General features: G+C 55.3%; 2 protein-coding genes across 4 annotated transcripts in view; both read left to right on the top strand.

The window, feature by feature from the left end:
• ACIN1 (apoptotic chromatin condensation inducer 1) overlaps positions 1-10,594 on the top strand; it is a 33,216-nt gene extending 22,622 nt beyond the window's left edge. For both annotated transcript variants that reach the window (XM_032856380.1, XM_032856381.1), the window contains 11 exons: positions 1,638-1,779; positions 5,293-5,335; positions 6,227-6,360; positions 6,458-6,610; positions 7,121-7,262; positions 7,814-7,959; positions 8,336-8,443; positions 8,583-8,690; positions 8,933-9,257; positions 9,369-9,469; positions 10,264-10,594. In XM_032856380.1, the coding sequence (XP_032712271.1) occupies positions 1,638-1,779; positions 5,293-5,335; positions 6,227-6,360; positions 6,458-6,610; positions 7,121-7,262; positions 7,814-7,959; positions 8,336-8,443; positions 8,583-8,690; positions 8,933-9,257; positions 9,369-9,469; positions 10,264-10,590 (1,729 nt within the window). In that variant the 3' untranslated portion in view covers positions 10,591-10,594. The remainder of the gene's footprint in view (positions 1-1,637; positions 1,780-5,292; positions 5,336-6,226; positions 6,361-6,457; positions 6,611-7,120; positions 7,263-7,813; positions 7,960-8,335; positions 8,444-8,582; positions 8,691-8,932; positions 9,258-9,368; positions 9,470-10,263) is intronic.
• Positions 10,595-11,999: 1,405 nt separating this feature from the next.
• Positions 12,000-22,279, top strand: CDH24 (cadherin 24). Of its 2 annotated transcripts, none has more exons than XM_032856386.1 (13): positions 12,000-12,326; positions 13,876-14,180; positions 14,486-14,666; positions 14,821-14,940; positions 15,014-15,181; positions 15,354-15,541; positions 15,937-16,190; positions 17,127-17,263; positions 19,471-19,592; positions 19,674-19,785; positions 20,009-20,257; positions 20,828-21,858; positions 21,957-22,279. In XM_032856386.1, the coding sequence occupies exons 2-12, from the start codon at positions 13,980-13,982 to the stop codon at positions 21,325-21,327; spliced, it is 2,232 nt and encodes a 743-aa protein (XP_032712277.1). In that variant the 5' UTR covers positions 12,000-12,326; positions 13,876-13,979; the 3' UTR covers positions 21,328-21,858; positions 21,957-22,279. The 2 variants fall into 2 exon arrangements, with proteins under 2 accessions (XP_032712277.1, XP_032712276.1); XM_032856385.1 differs by having other exon boundaries at positions 12,002-12,326; positions 14,372-14,666.
• Positions 22,280-23,124: the final 845 nt, after the last annotated feature.

Here is a 23,124-nt window from a genome sequence, read left to right on the forward strand (position 1 = left end):
GGGTGGCTGGGGAGGAGGTGGTGGGCTCTTGGGACAAGGAAGGTGTTGTGGGTTTTTTTTTTAATTTTTTAGGATTTTTTTTGTTTGGTTTTTGTTATTTCTTCCATTCCAGAAAGGGATAAACAGCACTTCCAGGGGGAGAAAAAAAATCATGTTATCAGAAAGCAAAGAAGGGTGAGAGCTTCACATTTCCATGTATCCCGTTTCCCCACCGCTCTAGCCTACCTCATCCTCCTCCTTTTCCCCATGGCTTTCATTCCGTCTTTTCGTTTTGGTTTGTTTTCAGTCATTCTGCTTTCCCCCTTTGTCCTTCCTGCCTGGTTTCTAATTGGCCCAACTTGCCCTCTCCATATGGGAAATAGGTATTTTTTGTATAAGTCTTTTCTTTAGATTTAGGCAGTTGAATCGCGTGTTTCTGTGGGTGCCGGATAGCTGGGGGCACAGTTCCGATTTTCCCCTCCCCCTTCCCGTGCATCCCTCCCTGCATGCTCTGGGGAGGCTGTTCTGACCTCTGAGTGTCAGTCAGCCTGTGGGGAATGCTGAATTTTCTGGTGGTGGTTCTCAGCGTGAGGATGCGTTGTTTCCCCTCTCCTGGGTCCTGGGCCCCTGGTCATCTTAATTTGATTTTTTTTTCCCCTTAATGTTTGGGTGGTAGTGGGAGTGAGATTAGAGATAGAAGTTACGGATGAAGACAGAAAAAGGAGATGGGAAGATAGTTTATCTTAAGTGAATCTCTGGGATTCATTCCCTGAAGTGGGAGCTAACTTGTGTGATTCAGAGTGGGGGTGGGGGGATTCAGTATTTGTAGTGGGGAGGGGATCCAGGGTGTGGGGGAGGGTGTGTCCTGACTGGGAGGCCTGCTCTCTTTATCTCTTGGAAGTTGGAATGAGGGAGTGGGAGAAACTGGGCGAAAGCTGAATGTAAGAACAATTCCTACACCTCTGAGAAGGTAAAAGTGGCCTGATTCTTCTCTGAGCTTTCAAACTCCAGCATTTGTCATTTTTCCTTTTGGATGAGAGTGTCCTTACTGAAGTTTGAACCCTCACCAGCCCTGCTTTCCCTGCAACCACCACTTCTCCCCCCCCCCCCGCCGTTTCTCCATTCCTGTTTCCAGATCCTGTGGGTTGGTAGGCCTTATTAAGCAGTTGATTGTAAACACAAGCGTGGGATCACTTGCCACAGCCATTCTTTCTTGTCTTAAGCAATCAGGCTTCCCTTAATTTCTCATGCAATTTTGTTAAAAGATGCCTGTGGCCAGGGGATAGGGAGGATACAGGGTTGTGGGCAAATTGGTCACGTTTGAGGGACTGTTTAGAGGGCTGTTTCCTTTCCTTGTAAGGGTACTCTGTTGAATTGCCTAAAAACAGTTGGTAGTCCTGACCCCACAGGTCACAGCTTTATCCCATCTGAGCAGTGGGTGGATGTGGTTGCTACGATCTGTGCTCTTCTCCCAAGGAAAACAGTTTGCCAGTTGCCTTGTGGGGGCAAGGGATCTAGTCTCATCTGAAAAGCAGCTCTCCCAGCCCCACCCAAGTAATGAGGCATGGGGGTTTCCTGACCCCAAACCTAACATCTTGCTCTCTCTTCCCCTTGGTTCTTCCCTGCCCTTCCTTCCCTACCTCTCCCCATACTGTCAGTGAGGAGAAGGAGGAAGTGACCATGGACACAAGTGAAAACAGACCTGAAAATGAGGTTCCGGAACCCCCCGTGCCTGTTGCAGACCAAGTCAGCAATGATGACCGCCCAGAGGGCAGTGCTGAAGATGAGGAGAAGAAAGAGGTAAATTTCCAAGCCACCTGTTGGGGTGGGTGGACAGGAGCGGGCTGAGGAGAGTTAGACCACTTTGGTAATCACTCTTACACAGTGGGATAGCTTAAAGGAGGGGGTAGGCAGATTTGGATCAGGATAGGGCCAAGGGCGAATTCGCTGGTTTAGCAAGGGAGACCCCTTGTGATGGGGACAGGGTTCATTCATTCCTCTTTTTTTGTTGGGGAAGTGCAGTCCAGACTGTTGGAAGTTTGTAACTAAAGGAAGTCAGTTAATGGCCCTTTATCCAACACCCAGGCCCAGCTTTGCCTGCTACCCTCTCAGGCTTCTCCTTGTGGTAACTGTTACTAGCTTTCCCTCCTTTTTAAAAGCCTGTGGGGGCTCACCGCCATCTAGTGGGCTTTGGTGGTTCTCAGCTGATGAACTGTGCTGAGGAATTTTTGTTCCTCCTCTGCCCTCTAGTGGTCATATCGGAGAGATATAGCTACTTAAGAAGCCAGCACTTGGGGTGATCCCAAAGGCCCCTTCTCCATATATCTCTGACTCCTCTGCTTCCTTTTTTAGCATATATGTTATCTCTATCCTGCACCCAATTCATGGGGACTCCCCCCATCAGAGCCAGCGAAGTCTTCTTGGCTCTTAAAGTAATAGAGAAAGAATTAGCTGGGTTTGGGAGCGGGGTAACAGGATGGGAGGGACTGTCCTGTGTGTAGCCTTTCTTTGGTGTGTGTTGCGGGGGTGGGGGCCGGTGAAAGTGATTTGATGTGCAGAATATTATTTATTACAAGGTCCTTCTTCCCCGTAAAACTTTGTCCAAGTACCTCATGTACGGTAATCCGCCCGTAAAATATAACCCTGCCCAACTGGCCAATCGCTGATGCCGCCTCTTCCTCTGGACCCACCCGCTGCTACTGAGCTGCCCAATCAGAGCCGAGTCTGCTATCCAGGTGTCTTGGCCAGAGGGGGGCATGTATATGGGATCCTGTGATGGGCCCCCTTTTGCCTCCCTGCCTTGCTTACATCAGGGGGCCAAGAAGAGCACTGTTGTGGAGAGACTTGTATTGAGAAAGCAAAAAGCATTTGGAAAGGGGTGGACTTGCATCATCTCCCTATTTGGGACACCCCAAGAAGAGCTTGTGTCAGTGCTGGGGCGCCTGTCCACATGCCCTTACCCTTTTGAGGACTGTGGGTTGCCTTGTTTGCTACAGACTGTTGGGATTCCCATCTAGGGCACCAAGATCTCCTAAAGAGTCAATGTTTGTGATCACAGTGCCATGCTGTAAAATACCGAGTGGAGGCTCTCCGCTTAAGCTGTGACGACTAGGAGCCCTGCAGAGAAGTCTAGGGTTTGAGCCCAGGGATTTAATGCTGATGACAGCCAGCCATGTATCACCACTTGCTCATCAGATGGACTTTCCTTTGGTCCCTGTTGTCCATGGTGAAGGGCAGCACGTTGGTTGCTCCAACTTCTCCTCCATCCCTGGAGGCAGGGGCTCATCCATCCACCTGACTGGAAGCACTGTCTCAGCTGGAGTCCCTGAGGAGATGCCACACACAACTCTCAGAAGAAAAGTATTCTGACCTTGCTGCTGAATGTGTGCCAGGTCCTGGGGCTCTCCACCTACTGCCCCCAGGCTGCCTTCATCAGAGGCTCCATGATCCCACTCGGTGAGAGGACCCCTTCCCCATTTACAGGCAGAGGAGAAAGGGACTCTGGAGTCATCACCTGGATTCCAAGTATTGGGTGGTGGTATTGCTGGATCTTGCCACTGGTGGACATAGGGTCCTGCCTGCCTCTCACGATAAAAGGCCAGGACCATTCCTGCTGCTCACAGGCCATCTCATCAGGGACTGCAAGATGATGCCCCTACAGGGCTGGGACTGATGTCTCTGCCCCTTTTCCCCCTGTACCCCTCGCTGAGCCTGGCCACCTCCAGTGAACTGTCTTGACATCATGGAAACTGGGCAGCGTCCCCCCACACGTTTTCCTCCCGCCCCCCCTGCGCCCCTGGGAGGACTCTGGCAGTGCCGTGCTGACCACCACGCCGTGCGCCCACCTTTTTTGCCAACCCAACCCCCCACCAATTGCACAGCGCCTAGCAGGGAGGGCTCATTCTGATTGGACCGGCGGTTGACTAGATACAGTACACAGTGAGGTGCGATTGGCTGAACTGAAGATCCCAGGTGTGAGATGGTACCTGGAACATTTGTCATATTCCTAGTTATTTTCTTCTTTATTTTCTTCTTCTTTTTATTTAATCTTTTATTTTGATTATTTTCTCTTTATTTTTCTGATTTCTTTATTGGATTTATTTATTTGGTTCATGTTTTTCCTGTTTTAATTAAGACCTTTTTTTTTCCTTCTTTCTTTACTCTTTTCTCTTTTCTTTTTTTTTTTTCTTTTCTTTTTTTTTTTTTTTTTCCTCACTAACTTACCCATCGAGAGCGGCCCGGCTAGGGGTCAGGTTGGCCCTTAACGGAGACCAAGGAGACTTGGTTAGACGACACAAACGGGGCTGGGGGGTGGATGGGGAAAGGGGATTTCATCAAGAGGGTCCTGCCCTACCCTTTAGAAGGGTGGTAGGTCTTAGTTTTTCCAGAAATAAGCACTGAAATCTGAAAATAATCCCCTTTTCTCTCTCTCCCTCTTTTTGCTCTATCCAGAGTCTTTCTCCCACTGAGTGGGGCAAAAACTTGCTCAAAGGCAGGTTTGGGAGTTTCTGATCCTTGGCAGAGCCCCTAAGGCTTAAGCCTTGGTTGGAGAGGAAACAGTAAGGCTCTGATAGAGCTCTTTATAGTGGGTTGAAAAGCCAAGAGGCTACCTGGGGACAGTTTGCCCCTCAAAAAAAAAAAATAGCCTTCCTTTACCAAAGGCACCTTTAGAGTCTTTCTCCTGGCACTTGGCTCAGGAGCATCCTCTTTGACGGGTCTAGTGCTGCTCTGCCCTTTAGGGGTATTGACAGCCTTAACAGTCTGCTGTCCCAGTAAATCAGAGCCATAGTCCTTGGATGTCAGGCTGGGCATTGAGAAGAGGAGGCTTACCTTGTTGTAGTGATCATCCCAGAGTTGGTTTTCCTTGCTTTCTCATGTTTTCTGAGAGTTTGCAAGAAGACCTGGGAGGACTAGATGACCCAGTTCTGGGCATATCTTGTTGGGTTTGGCACCCTCTTGACCCATAGAGACAGTGGAAGAGGACAAGACCTATGCCTTTAAAGGGCTGGGAGGCTCCTGAATTCCTCTTCCAGCTTATTTCTGGTTAAGCTAATACACAGGTGTGGTATGGACTAGATGACTTTCCCCTGCTGTGATGTTTGATTTTATTTTTTTCTCTAACTTGCATTGATTCTGCTTCGTTTTTGCCGTTTGCCGCTTCTGTTTTGGTCTCTGTCTGTCTCTGTGTCTCTCTCTCTCTGTGTCTTTGGAGCCTGTGCTAAGACCGCCCCATCTAACCTCCTTCCCCCCTCTCTGTGGGGTGTGTCTCTTTCTCTTTTTTTTTTTTTTTTTCCCCTTTTCTTCTCTATACAGAGCTCGCTGCCCAAATCATTCAAGAGGAAGATCTCCGTTGTCTGTAAGTCTAGCCCCAAATCCCTGATAAAGGTCAGGAGTACCATAAAAATCAGTTCATAGAGAAATAGGTTTCCACTCACTGTCAGTGGCATTCTTGGGTCATCCCTTCCCCCCCACTTCCTCCACCCAACGAATCTACATCTTCTTGGCATATGTAGGGTTCCATTTTGAAATTCAAAACTTCAGACAATCCCTGTCATTTTCCCCAGGTCACATTTCTTTCTTAACTAATGACACTATAAGGTGTCTCACAGTTTCCTATCTAGCCCTGCGTGCATTTTCTCTTTCAGATACCTGAACCCTCAGAACCAGCATTGGGTTTGAGGGACTCCTCTATAATGTTTATCTGTTTATCCTTTATTCTGAGGGAATGTCTGAGGAAAGGAGAGTGCTCACACCTCAAACAGTAACATTTTTAACATTTTCCCAATGAGGAACTCTAAATCGAAAAAGTGCGATAGATCTTTATAACTTAATGTGAAGTCATAGTGTGAAAGTGAACCTAAAGCATGATCAGATCACGTCACAGTCTTAAACTTTACTTAGACATCAGTATCACATAGTCTTGTTTTTCTGCATTCTCTGTCCTTCTCAGTCTGTCTTCCCCATGACTTTAGTTATTTCTGCCACTAAAAGTTTAAACTGCTCACCACCCTAGTTAACCATCCCTCGTTGCCTTCAGAGATACAGCAGTTTTTATTGGTCAGAAAGTGGCTCCATTCCTTTTATTGTTCACTCTGAAGCATGGTTTCCCCAATCCCCAAATACAGTTTCCTTAAGTAACAAACCTTTTACTGAAATTCCAGTCGAAGGCTGTCTTTAGGTGTTAATGGTGTGAACCAGCGGAGGACCTAAGACCATCTAACTGTTCGGTCCTATTTCTTGGGGACAGCAGCTACCAAGGGGGTGCCAGCTGGAAACAGTGACACAGAGGGGGGCCAGCCTGGTCGGAAGCGGCGTTGGGGAGCCAGCACAGCCACCACACAGAAGAAACCCTCCATCAGTATCACCACTGAGTCACTCAAGGTGAGGTGGGAGGAGCCAGGGAGGGAAGGATGAGACACATTGAGGTGGGAGTAGACACGGGCCCAGTGTAACGGGGTGGGGGGTATCTGTGTCCCAGAGCCTCATCCCCGACATCAAACCCCTGGCGGGGCAGGAGGCTATTGTGGATCTTCATGCTGATGACTCCCGAATCTCTGAGGATGAGACAGAGCGTAATGGTGATGACGGAACCCATGACAAGGGGCTGAAGATATGCCGGACTGTCACCCAGGTAAGGCTTTTGTACCCAGTGTCAGGGGAGCAGGCAGTGGACTGAGTAGGCAGCCAGGCTAGAGTCCTGGAAGGGAGATCTGCTATCTCTGTGGAGGGTTGGGCTAATTGCGATTTTAGGGGTCAGCAGATTACCACATCCTACCTTTTGTCCATAATAAAGAAAATTTTATTAGAACAGGGCTACACCATCTCATTTACTCTTATCTCTGGCTGCTTAAGTGCTGCAACGTTCTCCTTGAGTTGCAACAGAGTGTATGACTCACAAGGCCTAAAAATATTTCTCATCTTGCCCTATACAGAAAAAATTTGCCCACTCCTGCCTTCGTTTTCCTCACGGCAGAGCTGAGGTATTCATAATCCCAGGATCCAGTGGAGGAGGATGAAATCTTTCCCCTAGTGGAAGGAACATGCTAGGTTGACTGTCCCACCCTCTCTCAGGAAACCAGAGGCGGAGAAGAATGAGCCAGTTTGGTTTTTAAGAGTTCCTCCATTATCTGATACCTTACAGGTAGTTCCTGCAGAGGGCCAGGAGAATGGGCAAAGGGAAGAAGAGGAAGAAGACAAGGAGCCTGAAGCAGAAACCCCCATCCCTCCGCAGGTTTCAGTAGAGGTGGCCTTGCCCCCGCCTGTGGAGCATGAAGTAAAGAAAGGTGGGTCAAGCCTGCAGCTCCCTGAATCCCCAGTGTACTTTATTTGGACCTTTCTTAAAAGCCTTTAATGTTTCCTGCTTTTTATTCTAGTGTTTTGCATCTCTGTTTTACCTTCCTTTGCTAGTTAGTAAGCTGCTTGAGAGCTAGGTTTGAATCTTTGAATCTCTATAATGAGGAGCTTTGCCTAGATAGTACCTTTTTTTTTTTTTTTTTTTTTTTTTTTAAAGATTTTATTTATTTGACAGAGATAGGAGAGCACAAGTCGGCAGAGTGGCAGGGAGAGGGAGAAGCAGGCTTCCTGCCAAGTGGGAAGCTTCAAAACAGACTCGATGCCAGGACCCTGGGACCATGACCTGAGCTGAAGGCAGACGCTTAACTGACTGAGCCAGCCAGGCGCCCTGCCTAGACAGTACCTGGCACATTGTAGGCACTCAGCACAGTCGGGTGGAAGAGTGACTGCTTGGTAGGGAGTAAGAGAAAGGCGGTATAGCGGAGGTAAGAGAGCTAGCGTTGCTCCCTGCTGAAATCTGTTCATATGCTCTTTTTGATAGTGACTTTAGGAGATACTTTAACTCGACGTTCCATTAGCCAGCAAAAGTCTGGAGTTTCCATTACAATTGATGACCCAGTCCGAACTGCTCAGGTGCCCTCCCCACCCCGGGGCAAGATCAGTAACATCGTCCACATCTCCAATTTGGTGAGTCGGAGTCATTTCCCACAGCACAGCCTTGTTCAGTGGTTAAAAGTTTGAGCTTTGCATTCCTGTTACTTATCTTCCACTCCTAGATCTGCGAGTTACTCACTTATTGAGTGACTTAATCTTTCACAGCCAGTCTCCTCATCTGAAAAATAGGGACAAAGTATGAGCCTACAGGGCTGTCTGGAGGATTTACAGAGGGCTTGGCACATAATGTCTCCCTTAGTGTTACTGCTTTTCGCTTCTCTCACCCTCCCCCCTCTGCACCCACACTCTGAAGTTGTACTGCTGTGCCAGATACTTGGGGAAGCTGAAGACTAGTTACAGGAGTGTTCTTGCCTTCTTCAAGACCTGGAAACTCCATTTTCCTTGGCAGGTGCGCCCCTTCACTTTAGGCCAACTAAAGGAATTGTTGGGCCGGACGGGAACTCTGGTGGAAGAGGCCTTCTGGATTGACAAGATCAAATCTCACTGCTTTGTAACGGTGAGGGGAGGAAGCTGATTTTCTAGGTTGTGGCGCATATTTCCTTTTGTAACCAATGTGGGCAGGTTCGAGGGTGTTGTGGCAAGTGGGAGGGATTGAGGCCTGTTGTGACCCTCTGCCTTCTCCCTTCCTCCACCAGTACTCAACAGTAGAGGAAGCAGTTGCCACTCGCACAGCTCTGCATGGGGTCAAATGGCCCCAGTCCAATCCCAAATTCCTTTGTGCAGACTACGCCGAGCAAGATGAGGTAAGAAACCTAGGGAAAGGAAGGAGGAGAGGGGCAGGGAAGGCCATTATCTGCTAGAAGCCAGCTGAGATCCTGGCCAAACCTGCAGTCACTGAGATTCCTTCTCCCTCTTCTCCCTACCCCTTGGTTCCTTTTGTTGGACCGTGGGGCTCCAAAATCTGTCTGCCCTGATAACCTGGGCTCCTTCAGTGGGAGTGTTATCCTCTCCATCCTGACTGTCCTTGTCCCTCCTCTACCCACAGCTGGATTATCACCGGGGCCTCTTGGTGGACCGTCCCTCTGAAACTAAGACAGAGGAGCAGGGGGTACCACGGCCCCTGCACCCCCCGCCCCCACCCCCAACCCAGCCACCACAGCACCCCCGGGCAGAGCAGCGGGAGCAGGAGCGGGCGGTGCGGGAACAGTGGGCAGAGCGGGAACGGGAAATGGAGCGGCGGGAGCGAACTCGATCAGAGCGTGAATGGGATCGGGACAAAGTTCGAGAAGGGCCCCGTTCCCGATCACGGTCCCGTGACCGCCGCCGCAAGGAACGTGCGAAGTCTAAAGAAAAGAAGAGTGAGAAGAAAGGTACTTAGCTGTGGGGACACACATACCTGCTAGTAGGTGGGAAAGGAACCCAAATGGGATGGGACACAGGGTCATAGGGCACAAGGTCTGACTCCCTTTCTTCCACCTCAGAGAAAGCTCAGGAGGAACCACCTGCCAAGCTGCTGGATGACCTTTTCCGTAAGACCAAGGCAGCTCCCTGCATCTACTGGCTCCCGCTGACTGACAGCCAGGTGAGTGCCCACTTCATGCTCCACTCCGAGTAGCAGCCAGGCCTCGCAGCGGTGCAGGGAGACGCACTTGACTACTGGCATGCTTAGGGCCCAGGTATCGGCATAGGATAATAAGGGAAGAAACGATGCATCAAGGTAAGGCAGTTTGAAGAACCAGGTGACTACGCCACAGAGAAGCCAAACCTGAGAGTGTGAAGATCAACATGAAGACAGAAACTGGGTTTGTGCATCTAGGAAGCTGACTGTGCCGACCATCCTTGAAATTGGTTTCAGCTAGCTGAGAAACCATTTCTTTGTTTTTCTGTTTGCTTCTAGGATTTTTGCCCTTTTTTTTTTTTTCAATTTTTATTTATTTAGTGAGTAATCTGTACAGCAAATGTGGGGCTCAAACTCACAACCCCAAGAACAAGAATTGCATGCTCTTCCAACTGAGCCAGCCAGGCAGCCCTAGGATTTTTTGCTTTTTAAATTTAAGTTTCTTTGTAATGAGCCTTTTTGGGAATTTGAGGCTGGTGTACTCCACTGAAGGGAAAAGTAGTTTGTTCACATCTGAGTAGCTAGGGAAATACCAGAGGCGGGGCATGGGGCATGGATGGTGCCCGCTGCCTATCGTGGGTATCGTGGAGGGATTAGGCCCAGAGACAAAGATGTGATTGCTGACAACCCTGTTCCTGCTTAACGGCAAAGCGGGCAATGATCCTGAGCTAGGGCAGGGTCCAGGGACATCCAGAGAAAGCGGGACTGGCGTGAGTGGGGCTGAGATCCCTCTTCTCTGCCTTTGCCACCTGCTGCAGATTGTTCAGAAGGAGGCAGAGCGGGCTGAACGGGCCAAGGAACGGGAGAAGCGGCGAAAGGAGCAAGAAGAGGAAGAGCAAAAGGAGCGGGAGAAGGAAGCAGAACGGGAACGGAACCGACAGCTGGAGCGGGAGAAGCGTCGAGAGCACAGCCGAGAGAGGGACAGGGAGCGAGAGAGGGAAAGGGAGCGTGACAGGGGTGATCGAGATCGGGATAGGGAGAGGGACCGAGAGCGAGGCAGGGAGAGGGACCGCAGAGATACCAAGCGCCACAGCAGGAGCCGGAGTCGGAGCACACCTGTGCGGGACCGGGGTGGGCGCCGCTAGCCAGGAACACATGAGGGAGAGCTGCAGGCATCAGCCACCCTGCCCTGGGGGGTTTGAGGCCACAGAGGGATAGGTACAATCTCCACCGCCCTAGAACCAGGGGTCTTTCACACCATTTACCCAGTGCTCAAGTATGGCTGCCACCTGTCCCCACATACCAAATGGAGCAGTGGCTGTCTTTCCCCTCCAAAGCCCCACCCCCGTAACCTATCTCTTGGGAGTTAGCCCTCTCCTCCCTCTCATTTCCCATTGTTGAGTCTGAGAGGGAAGAGCTAGGTTAGGGATGGAGGTGGTTGGCCCAGAGGTGGGGAACAGCTAGGAGCCCCAGACCTCTCATTTTTCCTCCATCCTGCTCACCACCTCCTTTGGGTACTCACAACCCCCTCTTGGGAACAGCTGGGGCCAGGACTGGGTCACCTATGAGCTGAATCAGCATCTCCTCCTGAGTCCCAGGGCCCCTGCAGTTCCCAGTCTCTTCTGTCCTGCAGCCCTTGCCTCCTGCCCACCGGTTCCACTTTATATCCACCTTTTCCTTTTGTTCAATTTTTATTTTTATTTTTTTTATTATTAAATGATGTGGTCTATGGAAAAATAATAAAAATCTGACTTAGTTTTAACTAGTGTGTGTGATTGACTTTCCTTGGGCAGGGCCTGGGGGAAAGCCAAACTGAATTGAAAAGGATGGCTCAGCGCTGAGGCACCATTGCTTTCGCTTCATACCCTCGTTTAGGCAAGCTGCTGCTTCCTGGAGCAGGAAATTCCCACCCTCCATGTCTGTCTTGGTCTATCCACATCACAGAGCGTCTTCCCACCAATCCCAACCCCCAACCCCCACCCCCAGGAGGTCAGAGGGGAAGACCCCCTGAGAAGAGGAGGGTCCCAGACCAGCTTCCCCAGTCCCAGGTTAGAGGCATTTAGTCATCTCGCCACCTACAAGGCGCCTCCCACAGCGGCCGCCAGGGGGCAGCAGCCACTCGCTCAGTGGGAGCCTGTAAATGAGCTTCCCAAAAGAGGTTCCACTCCCCACCGCCGTCCCCTCCCGCTGCTGTCGTGCCTCGGTCCCTGACCTGCTCCCTGGGCCCAGCCTGCGGACTCCCTGGACCCTTCTGACGGCCTTAAGCGCTCCCCAGTCGGCCGGCTGTGGTGCCGCGCACCGGCTCCCCAAATGCCGCCTCCTTGCCGCGGGGGTCCACAGCAGCCCCAGACGCTGCCCCGGGAGCGGGAGCCCGGCCTCTCTGCTGCCGGCGCCTAATTCCCCACCTCGCCACGCGCTCTCCTTTCGACCCGCGGCGGGGGACGTACGGGGACGCTCGGCGCTCCCGGCTGCACCCTCCCCGCCAGCCCTTCGGAGACGGCCTGGCGCCGGGGCCTGGACGTCCTCCCGCCCGAGTGCCCCGCCGGGCGCTGCGGGCACGGCCCGGGAGGGGCGCCGCATCTGTATGCGCCCGGCGGCCAGGCAGCGCCGCCCCCGCCCCCGCCGCGCGGGCCCGGGCTGGCCGGGGAGGGTCGGAGGCTGGGCTCTCTCCCGCGCGCCGCGGAGCCGCCTTGCTCCTCCGCAGGCGGAGCCTCCTTCCCCCGCCCCCTCCGTCTCGCTCCCTTGTTCTCGCAGGGGCCGCTCAGACCTGCAGCGGAGCCGCGGCGCCCGCTCGGATCGGCTCGGGGCTGCGCCCCTGGGACCCCGCGAAGGGGGCTGGCGGGGACGCTCCCCGCCGGCCTGGGCCCCTCGGCACTGTCAGGTAAGGGCGCCTGTCCCGGAGCCCGGGATCGGGAACCCACGGAGGGGCAGCAGGGGGCCCGCAGCCTGCGGGTGTCTTAAGAGCGGTGCGCTCCGCGGCTGGGAGCCCACTGCCGGTTCCCTTCTCCCGCGCTCTACCTCTTTCCCTTCTTCTCCCACACCTCTCTCCCTCTTTTCCCCATTTTCCTCTTCCTCGGTTTCTCTTCACCCTCCTTCTCTCTGCCTGTTTGCCTCCTCTGCCCCTTCCCTCTCCTTCTTGCTCTTTCTTCACACCCTCTTCCTCTTTGCCGTTTCCTTCCCCTGCCTTTCCTTTCCTTTCCTGTCTTTCTCTTTGCCTTTTCCCGCTCTCCTTTCCTTCCCCTATCCCTTCCCCTGTCGCCTCCTCTTTCCTTGCCTCTATCCTGTTTCCCACTCCTCCAGCCCTTTCCTCTCCTCGTCCCGCCTCCGGCTCGGTCCCCGGCTTCCCTCTTCCCCCCGGGAGGGAAAGGACTGGCAGGTGTGTGTCTGCTCTGGGGGAGGAGGGGCAGCAGCCACAGCTACCTGAGGGCTACCCCCCCACCCCAGGAGGAGAGGGAGGAGACAGCAGTGGGAAGGGTCCTCTCTCTGGCTCCATTCCTGAAGCCCCTCCTGGCTGCACCCCCCCCCCGCCCCGTCTCAGATCGAAGTTCCAGAGGCCTGCTCTGACCCCCTGCTGCTGAGGGCTGCCCCCCACCTGCCCATCACTTGCAGAAAACCCCTCTGCCACCCACCCTCACCATTCCCAAACCTGTTACCTATGACTCCTCTCTGCCTGTCAGACACCCAGGCTGCCTCCTTTGATCTCTCTCCTTGTCTCTTGCTGCCATTCTGTCTCGGTCTGTGCCGGACAGTGCCTGAGTCTGGGTCTCACCATCACTAACACTGAGTCTGTAGTCTCTGCTCTCCTCTCTCAGCATCCTGGCCCTGCCCCCAGCTCTACACCCTCTTCTTTTGGCTCTGGGGCCCCCCCACTCTGCCTCAGGAGCCCAGTCCCCCTTCAAGGACTTCAGCTGGCAGTGTGGGCTGGGGGCAGGTTCGGGAGAGGTGGGGTTCCCGGTGGAGGAGGGACTTTCACAGGCTCTCAACCCTGTCTAAGGCTGCACACCTTCTCCTAGCTCAGCCTGACCCCAGACACCCTGAGACCACACCTCCGTGAGTCCCAGCCCCTGGATTTTAAGCCCTTTCCCTGGTAGTCCCCAATGCCTCCAGCCCCTGGGGTGCATGGCCAACCTGGAATAACAGGGGCCAGATCTGGGGTTCCAAACCTACCCCGAATCTCCCCTCCTGTTTTCTTCCCTCGCTTCTCTACTCAGAGTTGACTGGTCAGAGATTTATCAGCTTGTAGGGCTGGAGGTGAACACAGGCAGAGCCTGGGTGGAGGGAAGGATCAGACTGTCTGCTCTGTCTCAGTCTGGGTTCTGGGCAGTGGGGTGTCTGGTTCCTTGGAGGTCTGATCTTCAGCCTCTAACTTTGGCTGGGGGACGGGGAGAGTTAAGGGTTTCCTTGACCCTGAACAGCTACCTGCCCTACAGGTGTGGATCCATGGGGTAGCCCCAACGCGTCTGCCCTTCTGGCCCGGCCGGCTCATGCCTCAGTACCTGGGGACAGTGACCAGAGCCCTGGCTGGAGCCCAAACATGTGGGGCCTGGTGAGGCTCCTGCTGGCCTGGCTAGGTGGCTGGGGCTGCATGGGGCGCCTGGCAGCACCAGCCCGGGCCTGGGCAGGGTCCCGGGGGGCCTCAGGACCAGTGCTGCTGCGGAACCGAAGGAGCTGGGTGTGGAACCAGTTCTTTGTCATTGAGGAATATGCAGGTCCAGAGCCTGTCCTTATTGGTAAGGTAAGGACCAGCCCTCCCCAGGTCTGCCCTGACTCTCGAGGCCCTTAGGCCCAACCCTGCAACTTCATCACTTCTTCAATGACCTTGGTCCCTCAGGATTCCCAACACTCCACCCAGTCATAAACCTAGACTCTTTAACCTTTCTGTCCCCATGCTTGGAACCTGCTGCCGTTTTTCCCTGACCCCTACAGCTGCACTCGGATGTGGACAGGGGCGAGGGCCGCACCAAGTACCTGCTGACCGGGGAGGGGGCAGGCACTGTATTTGTGATTGATGAGGCCACAGGCAATATCCATGTCACCAAGAGCCTGGACCGGGAGGAGAAGGCACAGTACGTGCTCCTGGCCCAAGCTGTGGACCGAGCCTCCAACCGGCCTCTGGAGCCCCCGTCAGAGTTTATCATCAAGGTGCAAGACATTAATGACAACCCACCTATCTTTCCCCTTGGGCCCTACCACGCCACGGTGCCTGAGATGTCCAATGTCGGTGAGTACCCCAACTCTGACCATCCCAGATCCCGTCTCCTGGAGCACCCTCACCTCTCCTTCCCACGTTGCTCTCGTGTCTGGGTCCCCCTCATTTGCTGTTCTTTCCCACCTGGCCCTGCCCCTGCTGAGTGGGGTGCCGGGATCCCCCACAGGGACATCAGTGATCCAGGTGACTGCTCACGATGCCGATGACCCCAGCTACGGGAACAGCGCCAAGCTTGTGTACACCGTGCTGGATGGACTGCCTTTCTTCTCTGTGGACCCCCAGACTGGTGAGGCTAGAGCTCGGAGCCTGGTAGGGCAGCCATGCAAACAGGCACCCCCTGACCCGTCGTCTCTCCCTAGGAGTGGTACGGACAGCCATCCCCAACATGGACCGGGAGACGCAGGAGGAGTTCTTGGTGGTGATTCAGGCCAAGGACATGGGCGGCCACATGGGGGGGCTGTCGGGCAGCACGACGGTGACGGTCACCCTCAGCGATGTCAACGACAACCCCCCCAAGTTCCCTCAGAGTAAGGGGCCAGTGCTGTTCCCAGAGCCGTACTTTGCCTGCCCCCACCCCCTACAGCCTCCAGAGAAGCTTTCCCTCCCCACCCTCCCCCAGCCAGACCCCAAGAGAAGGAAGTGCTGGGAGAAGGAGGAGGGCTGGGGACCTAAGATGTCTCCCCTCCGTCCCCACTCAAGGCCTATACCAGTTCTCTGTGGTGGAGACGGCTGGGCCAGGCACCCTGGTGGGCCGGTTGCGGGCCCAGGACCCAGATCTGGGGGACAACGCCCTCATGGCCTACAGCATCCTGGATGGAGAGGGGTCTGAAGCCTTCAGCATCAGCACGGACTCCCAGGGTCGAGACGGGCTCCTCACTATCCGCAAGGTTAGCCTCCTGTCTGCTAACACTTGCTCATACTGCCTCTTGCCCCATGAGGCTCCCTTCTAACTGGTCTGGAACAGACTTGGGACCACTGCATTGAGCTTAGAGAACATGGTTATCTCGTCCTCTTTCAGATGAGGGACTGGGGCGAGCAGTGGGAAAGCCTGACTCAGGGCTATTCATGTAGCCCATCTATGATGGAGCTGGGGGCAGACCTAGGGTCCCAGGCTAAGTAATCTGCCTCACCCTGACCACCATGGCCATTGCCCCTCGGTGCCTACATCTCCTCTCAGGAGGGCAGAGCACTGGAAGCTGGGGAGGGGACCTTTCAACTTCCAGGAGCTGGGGCCTGCCCTGGTCTCCACGTGCCTCAGTCACTCCACCTCCTCTCCCCATAGCCCCTGGACTTCGAGACCCGGCGCTCTTATTCCTTCCGCGTGGAGGCCACCAACACCCTCATTGATCCAGCCTACCTGAGGCGAGGGCCCTTCAAGGACGTGGCCTCCGTGCGCGTGGCTGTGCAGGACGCCCCAGAGCCACCTGCCTTCTCCCAGGCTGCCTATCACCTGGCCGTGCCTGAGAACAAAGCTCCTGGGACGCTGGTGGGCCAGGTCTCAGCAGCGGACCTGGATTCCCCAGCCAGCCCAATCAGGTGAGCTGGGGCGGGGCAGGGGAAGGGCCGAGCCTCAGGAGAGGAGCCCAGTGGCAGGCTATTCCCACCGAGGCTGGGCACCTCCTGGCAGAGGTCTCCCTCCCTGCAGGGCTGAGGGTGTGGGAAGGCCTGGAGGACCCTGCTAGCTCCGCCCACCCAGCTCCACCCATCCCTCTGGGAGGATAGCAGTGGCGTCTCCCAGTGGCGGTGCAAGCAGATGCAAGGTCATCTGATGTGCGCTCTTGCTGGACGACTGGCTACCACAACCATTCACTCCCGTGGCTGCACACTTTACCCACTTGGGAACATTCAGTTCTCACAACGGGCCTGTGAAGTAGGCACGGTCGTCCCCAGTCGTTTTAGAGGCCAGACCCAGACAGCTTAAGTTCCTTGCCCAAGGTCACACAATCAAGAAGCGGCAGAGCTGGAACTCCAATCCAGATTTGTCTGCCTTGAGAAGAGCCGCTCTTCCCACCTTTCAGCATCCCGGCCACAGAAATGAGGGAGGTGCTGGTGTCACTCCCATCTTGGTTGAGTAAACAGAAGTTAAATGATTCACCCAAGGTCACACAGCTAGTCTGAGGCAGAGCAAGCCTGGGGTCTCTGGATCCCTAGAATAGAGCCCAAAAGTCAGAAAGACAGGCTGTTTACCCCCTTCCACCTCTTTCAGTCTCTCCCCCACCAGGAAACCCAGTCCCCCCGAGTCTTAGGACCGGTGTTTAATGTCCATAACTTCCCCAAGCCATTTGTCTTTTAAGGGGACCCTAATATGAATCATGGCTCTGGGTACCCTGGGCATACTCAGCCTGGTGAGCTCAGGCCTTCTGCCCGGAAGAGCCAAGAGGCCCAGCAAGACGAACAGAAGGGAGGGAGGCCTAGCAGCAAGCTCCAGCGCTGCCCACAGATCAGCCTCCAGCTCCGCTCCATCTTCCCCAGATACTCCATCCTCCCCCACTCGGATCCAGAGCGCTGCTTCTCCATCGAGCCTGAAGACGGCACCATCCGCACGGTGGTGCCTCTGGACCGTGAGGCTCGAGTCTGGCACAACCTCACGGTCTTGGCTACGGAGCTCGGTGAGGAGTCCCGGACCTCCAGGAGACGGGGGAGGCTGCAGGCGCCTGGCAGAGGAGCTGTCCCTGAGTGGGGAAGGGGGAGGCAGTCACTGCCACCAGACCTCACCAGTGTGCAGGGCTGCCTTCCCAGCCTGGATCACCACCGCCTGGCAGGCTTCCTGGTCTCTGAGGCTGGGCTGGCCTGGGCACAATGCATCTGTCTGTATATTGCCCTGACTTTAAATTCGCTCCCGTACCTGACTTTCCCCAACTGGGAAACCTCAAATTACTCTTGAGTCCTGGGAAACCCCAATCTGCACCCTGGCAGACCCTGCCATCCCTGCTGTCTGCTTCAGGCTGAAGCCAGGGTGGAGCTGGGCCCCTCCTCTGGAGACTGACTGGGAGGGTTCCAGCAGCCCCTCCCCGGGATGCCCTGCAGAGAGCCCTCAAGTCAGGGGAGAGGGCCAGCTCCTGCCCCTGTCAGCCACCAGTTGCCAGCAGCATGCTTTGGCTGCCTCTGGGCTGCCATGGCCTGTGGAGGCAGGGACACCTCCCTTCCCTGTGGGAACCTCCCCTTATCACTCCTGCTCACACCCCAGGGCCTCCTGCATTTGCCTTCTGTGTCCTGTCTCTGGGAACTGTCATTGTGCGCATGAGATGTTTGCACAGGGCAGCGAAGAGCTCTATGTATGTGCACATGTGAGTGCATACCTACGTGTGTATAATTCCATGTGTGTAACAGTTCATACATACCCACACGTATTTGTGTGTGTAGTTGAGCAGATAGAATGTTTGTGCGAATGTGTGATTAGAGGTATATAAGCATCAGTACAGGTGGCTGTAGGTATCGTTTTATGTATGTGAGTGTTCGTGGACAAAGAATTTATGACTTATTGTGTACCAAGTACTGTTCTACTGTGTACACATTAGTACCAAACGTGGATCGCTTAATGTAATCACCACCACAGCTTTAGGAGGGAGGTACGATTACTTCCCCACTCGAAAATAAGGAGACTCGGACAAAGAGAAGTTAAGTAGCTGCCCAAGGTCATGCTGCTGTGAAGGGGCAGAGCCCGAGACCCTATGAGGCTGTGGAGTCAGAGCACTTATCCCTGCCACCATGTTACCTCTTATGTGTAGAAGGTCATGTTTCTGGCCCCGTCGCTGTGTGTTACGTGGCGTTGCATGCATGTCTGTCCATGTGAATGTCCCTGTGTGTATGCAGTGTTTAGAGTTGCCTGTTTATACATTGCTAGCTGTGTGTGTGTGTGTGTGTGTGTGTGTGTTTCCCACTCTGTCTTCTCACCCTCCCACCAAATCCTGCTCTCCAGCAAACCCTAAGATCAACTAGCAGGCCTAGGACCCTTATTGCAGAGAAGGAATGGAGCCCGGAACCCTTAGCCAGAGAGCCCACGCAAGCCTCCCTTGCACAGGCTGGGACCTTGGCCCTCTCCCCAGGGCCAGCCAGCTCTCTCCCCACCTGGGAGAGGACTAAAGAGTCTGGGAGGCTCAGCCAGGAGAAGTGAGCAGCAGCCTGGGCAGGGATACCCATCTTCCATTCTTCCTTGGATAGCACTGGCAGTGAGGAGCAAGTCAGGGTGATGACGGGGAACAACCTGATGAAGGGTCGCATGAAGAAGGGGGCCTGTGTCTGGCTGTGGCCCAGGCTGGCCTGGCTCCCCAAGGCCAAGTCTAAGTGCTACTCATGGCTATACCGTAGCCTTCCTACTGTTGATGGGGCATGTGTGTTTGTGTGTGTGTGTCTGTCTGTCTGTCTCGTGGGTGCTATGTATGAAAATGCATACTCTCGATCCTGGGTCAGGGTGACACAGAATGCATGGTGTATATCCAACACCCACTCCATGCATGTTGTATTTGTTGTAAATGCTGAGTGTACATCGAATATGTGGTATGAATGCGTTTGTTTCATGACTGTGGCCTGCATGCATCCTGTATGCACCTTCTGTCCACCTTTCATTTACGGCACACGTATGCCTGTCCCGGGTGCTCCGCCCCCCCCCATGGAATGTACCTTCCGCACTGCACTTATCTTGGCTCCCACCTGAATGTTGTTGTATACTCTTGGTGTTGTTCCTTTCGTCTCACACCATTTGCCCTGTGTGTGCCCACGTGACGCGTGTATATGCTGGGTGCTACATGGGGCATCCGTGCCCACACACCGTGCATGTTGTGTGTAAACTACTGTGTGTGTCATGTTCTGGCTTCAGACAGCTCCGCACAGGCCTCCCGCGTGCAAGTGGCCATCCAGATCCTGGATGAGAACGACAACGCCCCCCAGCTGGCTGAGCCCTATGACACCTTTGTGTGTGATTCGGCAGTCCCTGGCCAGGTGAGCCGCTGCGGCAGAGGGCTCGGGACCTTAAGACCTCCCAGTGCCCACTCCATACAAGGCCTGTCTTCTTCCTCCCAGTTGATTCAGGTCATCCGGGCCCTGGACAGAGATGAGGTGGGCAACAGTAGCCGTGTCTCCCTTCAAGGTCCTCTGGGCCCCGATGCCAACTTCACTGTCCGTGACAACCGAGGTGGGTGGCCTCCCTGCTCTCCTGCTCCCCTACCATCCCCTAGCCTGGCCTGCCTCACTGCCGCCCCCCACATCTGGGCCCTCCACCTGACAGAAGGTAGATGTGGATGTGCACACATTTGCTCTTTGCCAACCCTCCCCATGGGAAGCTGTCTCCCTGGGCCGTGCCCACCCTACTGGGACCATGTCTCAGGAAGGGGCCCCACACCTTTCCTCTCCCACAGATGGCTCCGCCAGCCTGCTGCTGCCCTCTCGCCCTGCTCCGCCCCGCCAGGCACCCTATGTGGTTCCCATAGAACTGTGGGACTGGGGGCAGCCAGCCTTGAGCAGCACCGCCACAGTGACTGTCAGCGTGTGCCGCTGCCGGCCCGATGGCTCGGTGGCTTCCTGCCGGCCCGAGGCTCAGCTCTCACCGGCTGGTCTCAGCACTGGGGCCCTGCTTGCCATCGTCACCTGTGTGGGCACCCTGCTTGGTGAGTCGGGCCACCTCGGAACATCGATGTGGGGTCTGAGCCTGCAGGGGGTCGAGAGAGGGGCCAGGTCCCTGGATCTGGGGAAATCCTCCCCTGGGGAATGAAGGAAGCCCCATGCCCAGATTTTCCCACTCCCTTGTGTATCCAAGAAAAGAGCTCTGGCCTCACGTCCCTGACATTACCAACCCACAATGCTAGCCAGAAGCCTTAAAAAACGTTTATTGAAGCCTGACTGGGCGGCATGTGGTGCCCGGCACATCACTTGTGCTAGTTCGGATTCATCCTTTCAACAGCCCTAAGGGGGAAATTCATTTTCCCTGTTATCTACACAAGCCCTCTAAGGGTCAAAGAGGTTCAGAGAAGTGAAGCAACTTCCCACAGTCACCCGACGAGTGCAGGGTGAAGTCAGGCCCCAGACGAGGATTGCCAGGTGTCAAACTCAGGTCTTGCCACCCCGGGCCACACTGTCTCCTCTGTCTCCCAACCTGCGCGCGGTCCGGAAAGGAAGCAGGCCACCGTGCTCCCAGGGACCCCGCAGACTCAGTGGGCCTGTGTGCGCCTCTCTCCCAGCCCTGGTGGTGCTCTTCGTGGCCCTGCGGCGGCAGAAGCAGGAAGCACTGATGGTGCTGGAGGAGGAGGACGTCCGTGAGAACATCATCACTTACGACGACGAGGGTGGCGGCGAAGAGGACACGGAGGCCTTCGACATCAGCGCCCTGCAGAACCCTGACGGGGCGGCCCCGCCGAACCCCGGGCCACCAGCGCGCCGCGACGTCCTGCCCCGGGCCCGGGCACCCCGCCAGCCCCGGCCCCCCGGGCCCGCCGACGTGGCGCAGCTCCTGGCGCTGCGGCTCCGTGAGGCGGACGACGACCCCAGTGTGCCGCCCTACGACTCCGTGCAGGTGTATGGCTACGAGGGCCGTGGCTCCTCCTGCGGCTCTCTCAGCTCCCTGGGCTCCGGCAGCGAGGCGGGGGGCGCCCTTGGCCCCGCCGAGCCGCTGGACGACTGGGGGCCGCTCTTCCGCACCCTGGCTGAGCTGTACGGGGCCAAGGAGCCCCCGGCCCCCTGAGAGAAGGCCCCAGCCCTGCCCGCTGCGGTGGGGCACCCCTCACAGGCCCTCTGAGTGAGCCCCCACCCCTTGGGCTCCAGGCAGGCGGCAGCAGCCTGGGGGCGAGCCCCCCAGGCCTCCTCTCCTCCCAGTGTCCCTCTTCCCAGCTTCCCCAGGGCAACCTCCTTCTTACTTCCCTTCTCCCAAGTCGTTAGTTTGTCTCCCTCCAGGGATCTCTGTCTCTTTCTGTAACACTCTCCTGTCTGGGTCTGGATTGTGTGGTTCGATTCTGAATCTCTCTGTTCCTTCACTGTGATTCCACTCTCTCCGTGACTCTGTTTTTGTCTGCCCAATTCTAAATCTCTCCCACACCCTCTCTCTGTCTCCCTTGCCCACACACATGCTCTGTGTCTGTCTCCTGCCCACATCTGCCTGCATTCTCTCCGGTCCCTGTGACTGGCTTTTCAGTTATTTCTGTTGTCCATCCCAAAAAGCAAGAGAAACTTCCAGCCACTGCTGCCCACCCTCCTGCAGGGGGATGTTTGGTCCCAGGTCAGTGCCCCTAATTAAGGGAGAGGAGGGAGCAGAGGGATGGCCTGAAGCCCTCCTCCACTCACTGCCTAGAACCCCTGGCTCTCGTGTCTTTACAGACCTGCCCGCATGGTTCCATCCATCACTCATGGCCTCATCCTGGCTCCACTGGCCTCCAGCAGAGAGAGGGTGCCAGCCCACCTCCCAGGGCAAGAGCTCCAGCCCCCCACATGGCCGCCTCCCTGGAGCTCTGCGCAGCTATTGGCCTGCCCTGGGCATCCCAGCTCTGGGCATTGTCTTGTGTGCTTCCCAGGCCCCAGGGGGAGGGAAGGGGAAGGAAAGGAAAGAGGGAGGCAGCTGGGGAAGGGGAAAAAGGGAGGAAGGGGAGGGGCCTCCATCTCTAATTTCATAATAAACAAACACTTTATTTTCTAAAGCTGGAGCCCTGTTTCCAGTTCTGCATGTGGGTTTCTGTGCAGAGCTTCTCTGTGCCAAAGGGTGGGAAGGAGAGGCCTGACCCAACCCTGCTGGTTCCTTTCTTCTTTGTGGGGCAGTTCACTCCTTTCTTTTTTGGGAGGGCAGTCCACTCAAGTCCCTCTAGCCTGAGGAGGGAGTAAGTACCCCCACTGTGACTCTCCTGTTCCTTGCTGGTCTCAAAATGTCCAAGGGAATTAAGGGGATTGGCTAGAGGGGAGGGTGGCAAGGAGAAGTTGGGGTGAGAGCTCCTGAGAAGAGAGGGGGAGAGATAAAAGACTAAGAGAAGAAGCTGGCTTTTAGACTAAGAAAGCCTTCCTCTCCGTGCCAGGTGGGAGAGGGTGGGCCAGGCTGAGATGGCATAGTCACTCTGATTCTGGGCCCAGTGACCCCACCTTTAATTCTCTCCAGTCCTGGTCTTACTCTCCAGGGAACACATAGGGAGAGGGAGAGGGACCAGGAGTGAGCTATCAGGGGGCCCAGCAGTCGAATCAAAGTCAACTGGGATGCGCGAGCTGAGCAGAGGCCATTGTTTCTCCGTGTGCACTCCCTGAGCAGAGAAGGGAGGTCCCAATTCCAGGCAGGGCTCCTGGAGGTGCACAGTGATGATGGGTCCAGACAGAGCCTCCTGGTCCTCCCCTCCAAGTGTGGGGTGCTGGCCATGGGGGGAACTGTTCCAATGGGAAGATGCCATCTCTCACACCTTCATGCCTGCTTGATTAGGGTAACCAGGTGCCAGGAGAACAAGACCCATGCCCCGGGGCTGGACTTGTCCTTTACTCTGTGAAGGGAACTGGAACTGGAGCCCTAACT

This window comes from Lontra canadensis, unplaced genomic scaffold (genome assembly GCF_010015895.1).
Source record: "Lontra canadensis isolate GAN:19392208 unplaced genomic scaffold, GSC_riverotter_1.0 scaffold12, whole genome shotgun sequence".
Taxonomy (NCBI): domain Eukaryota; kingdom Metazoa; phylum Chordata; class Mammalia; order Carnivora; family Mustelidae; genus Lontra; species Lontra canadensis.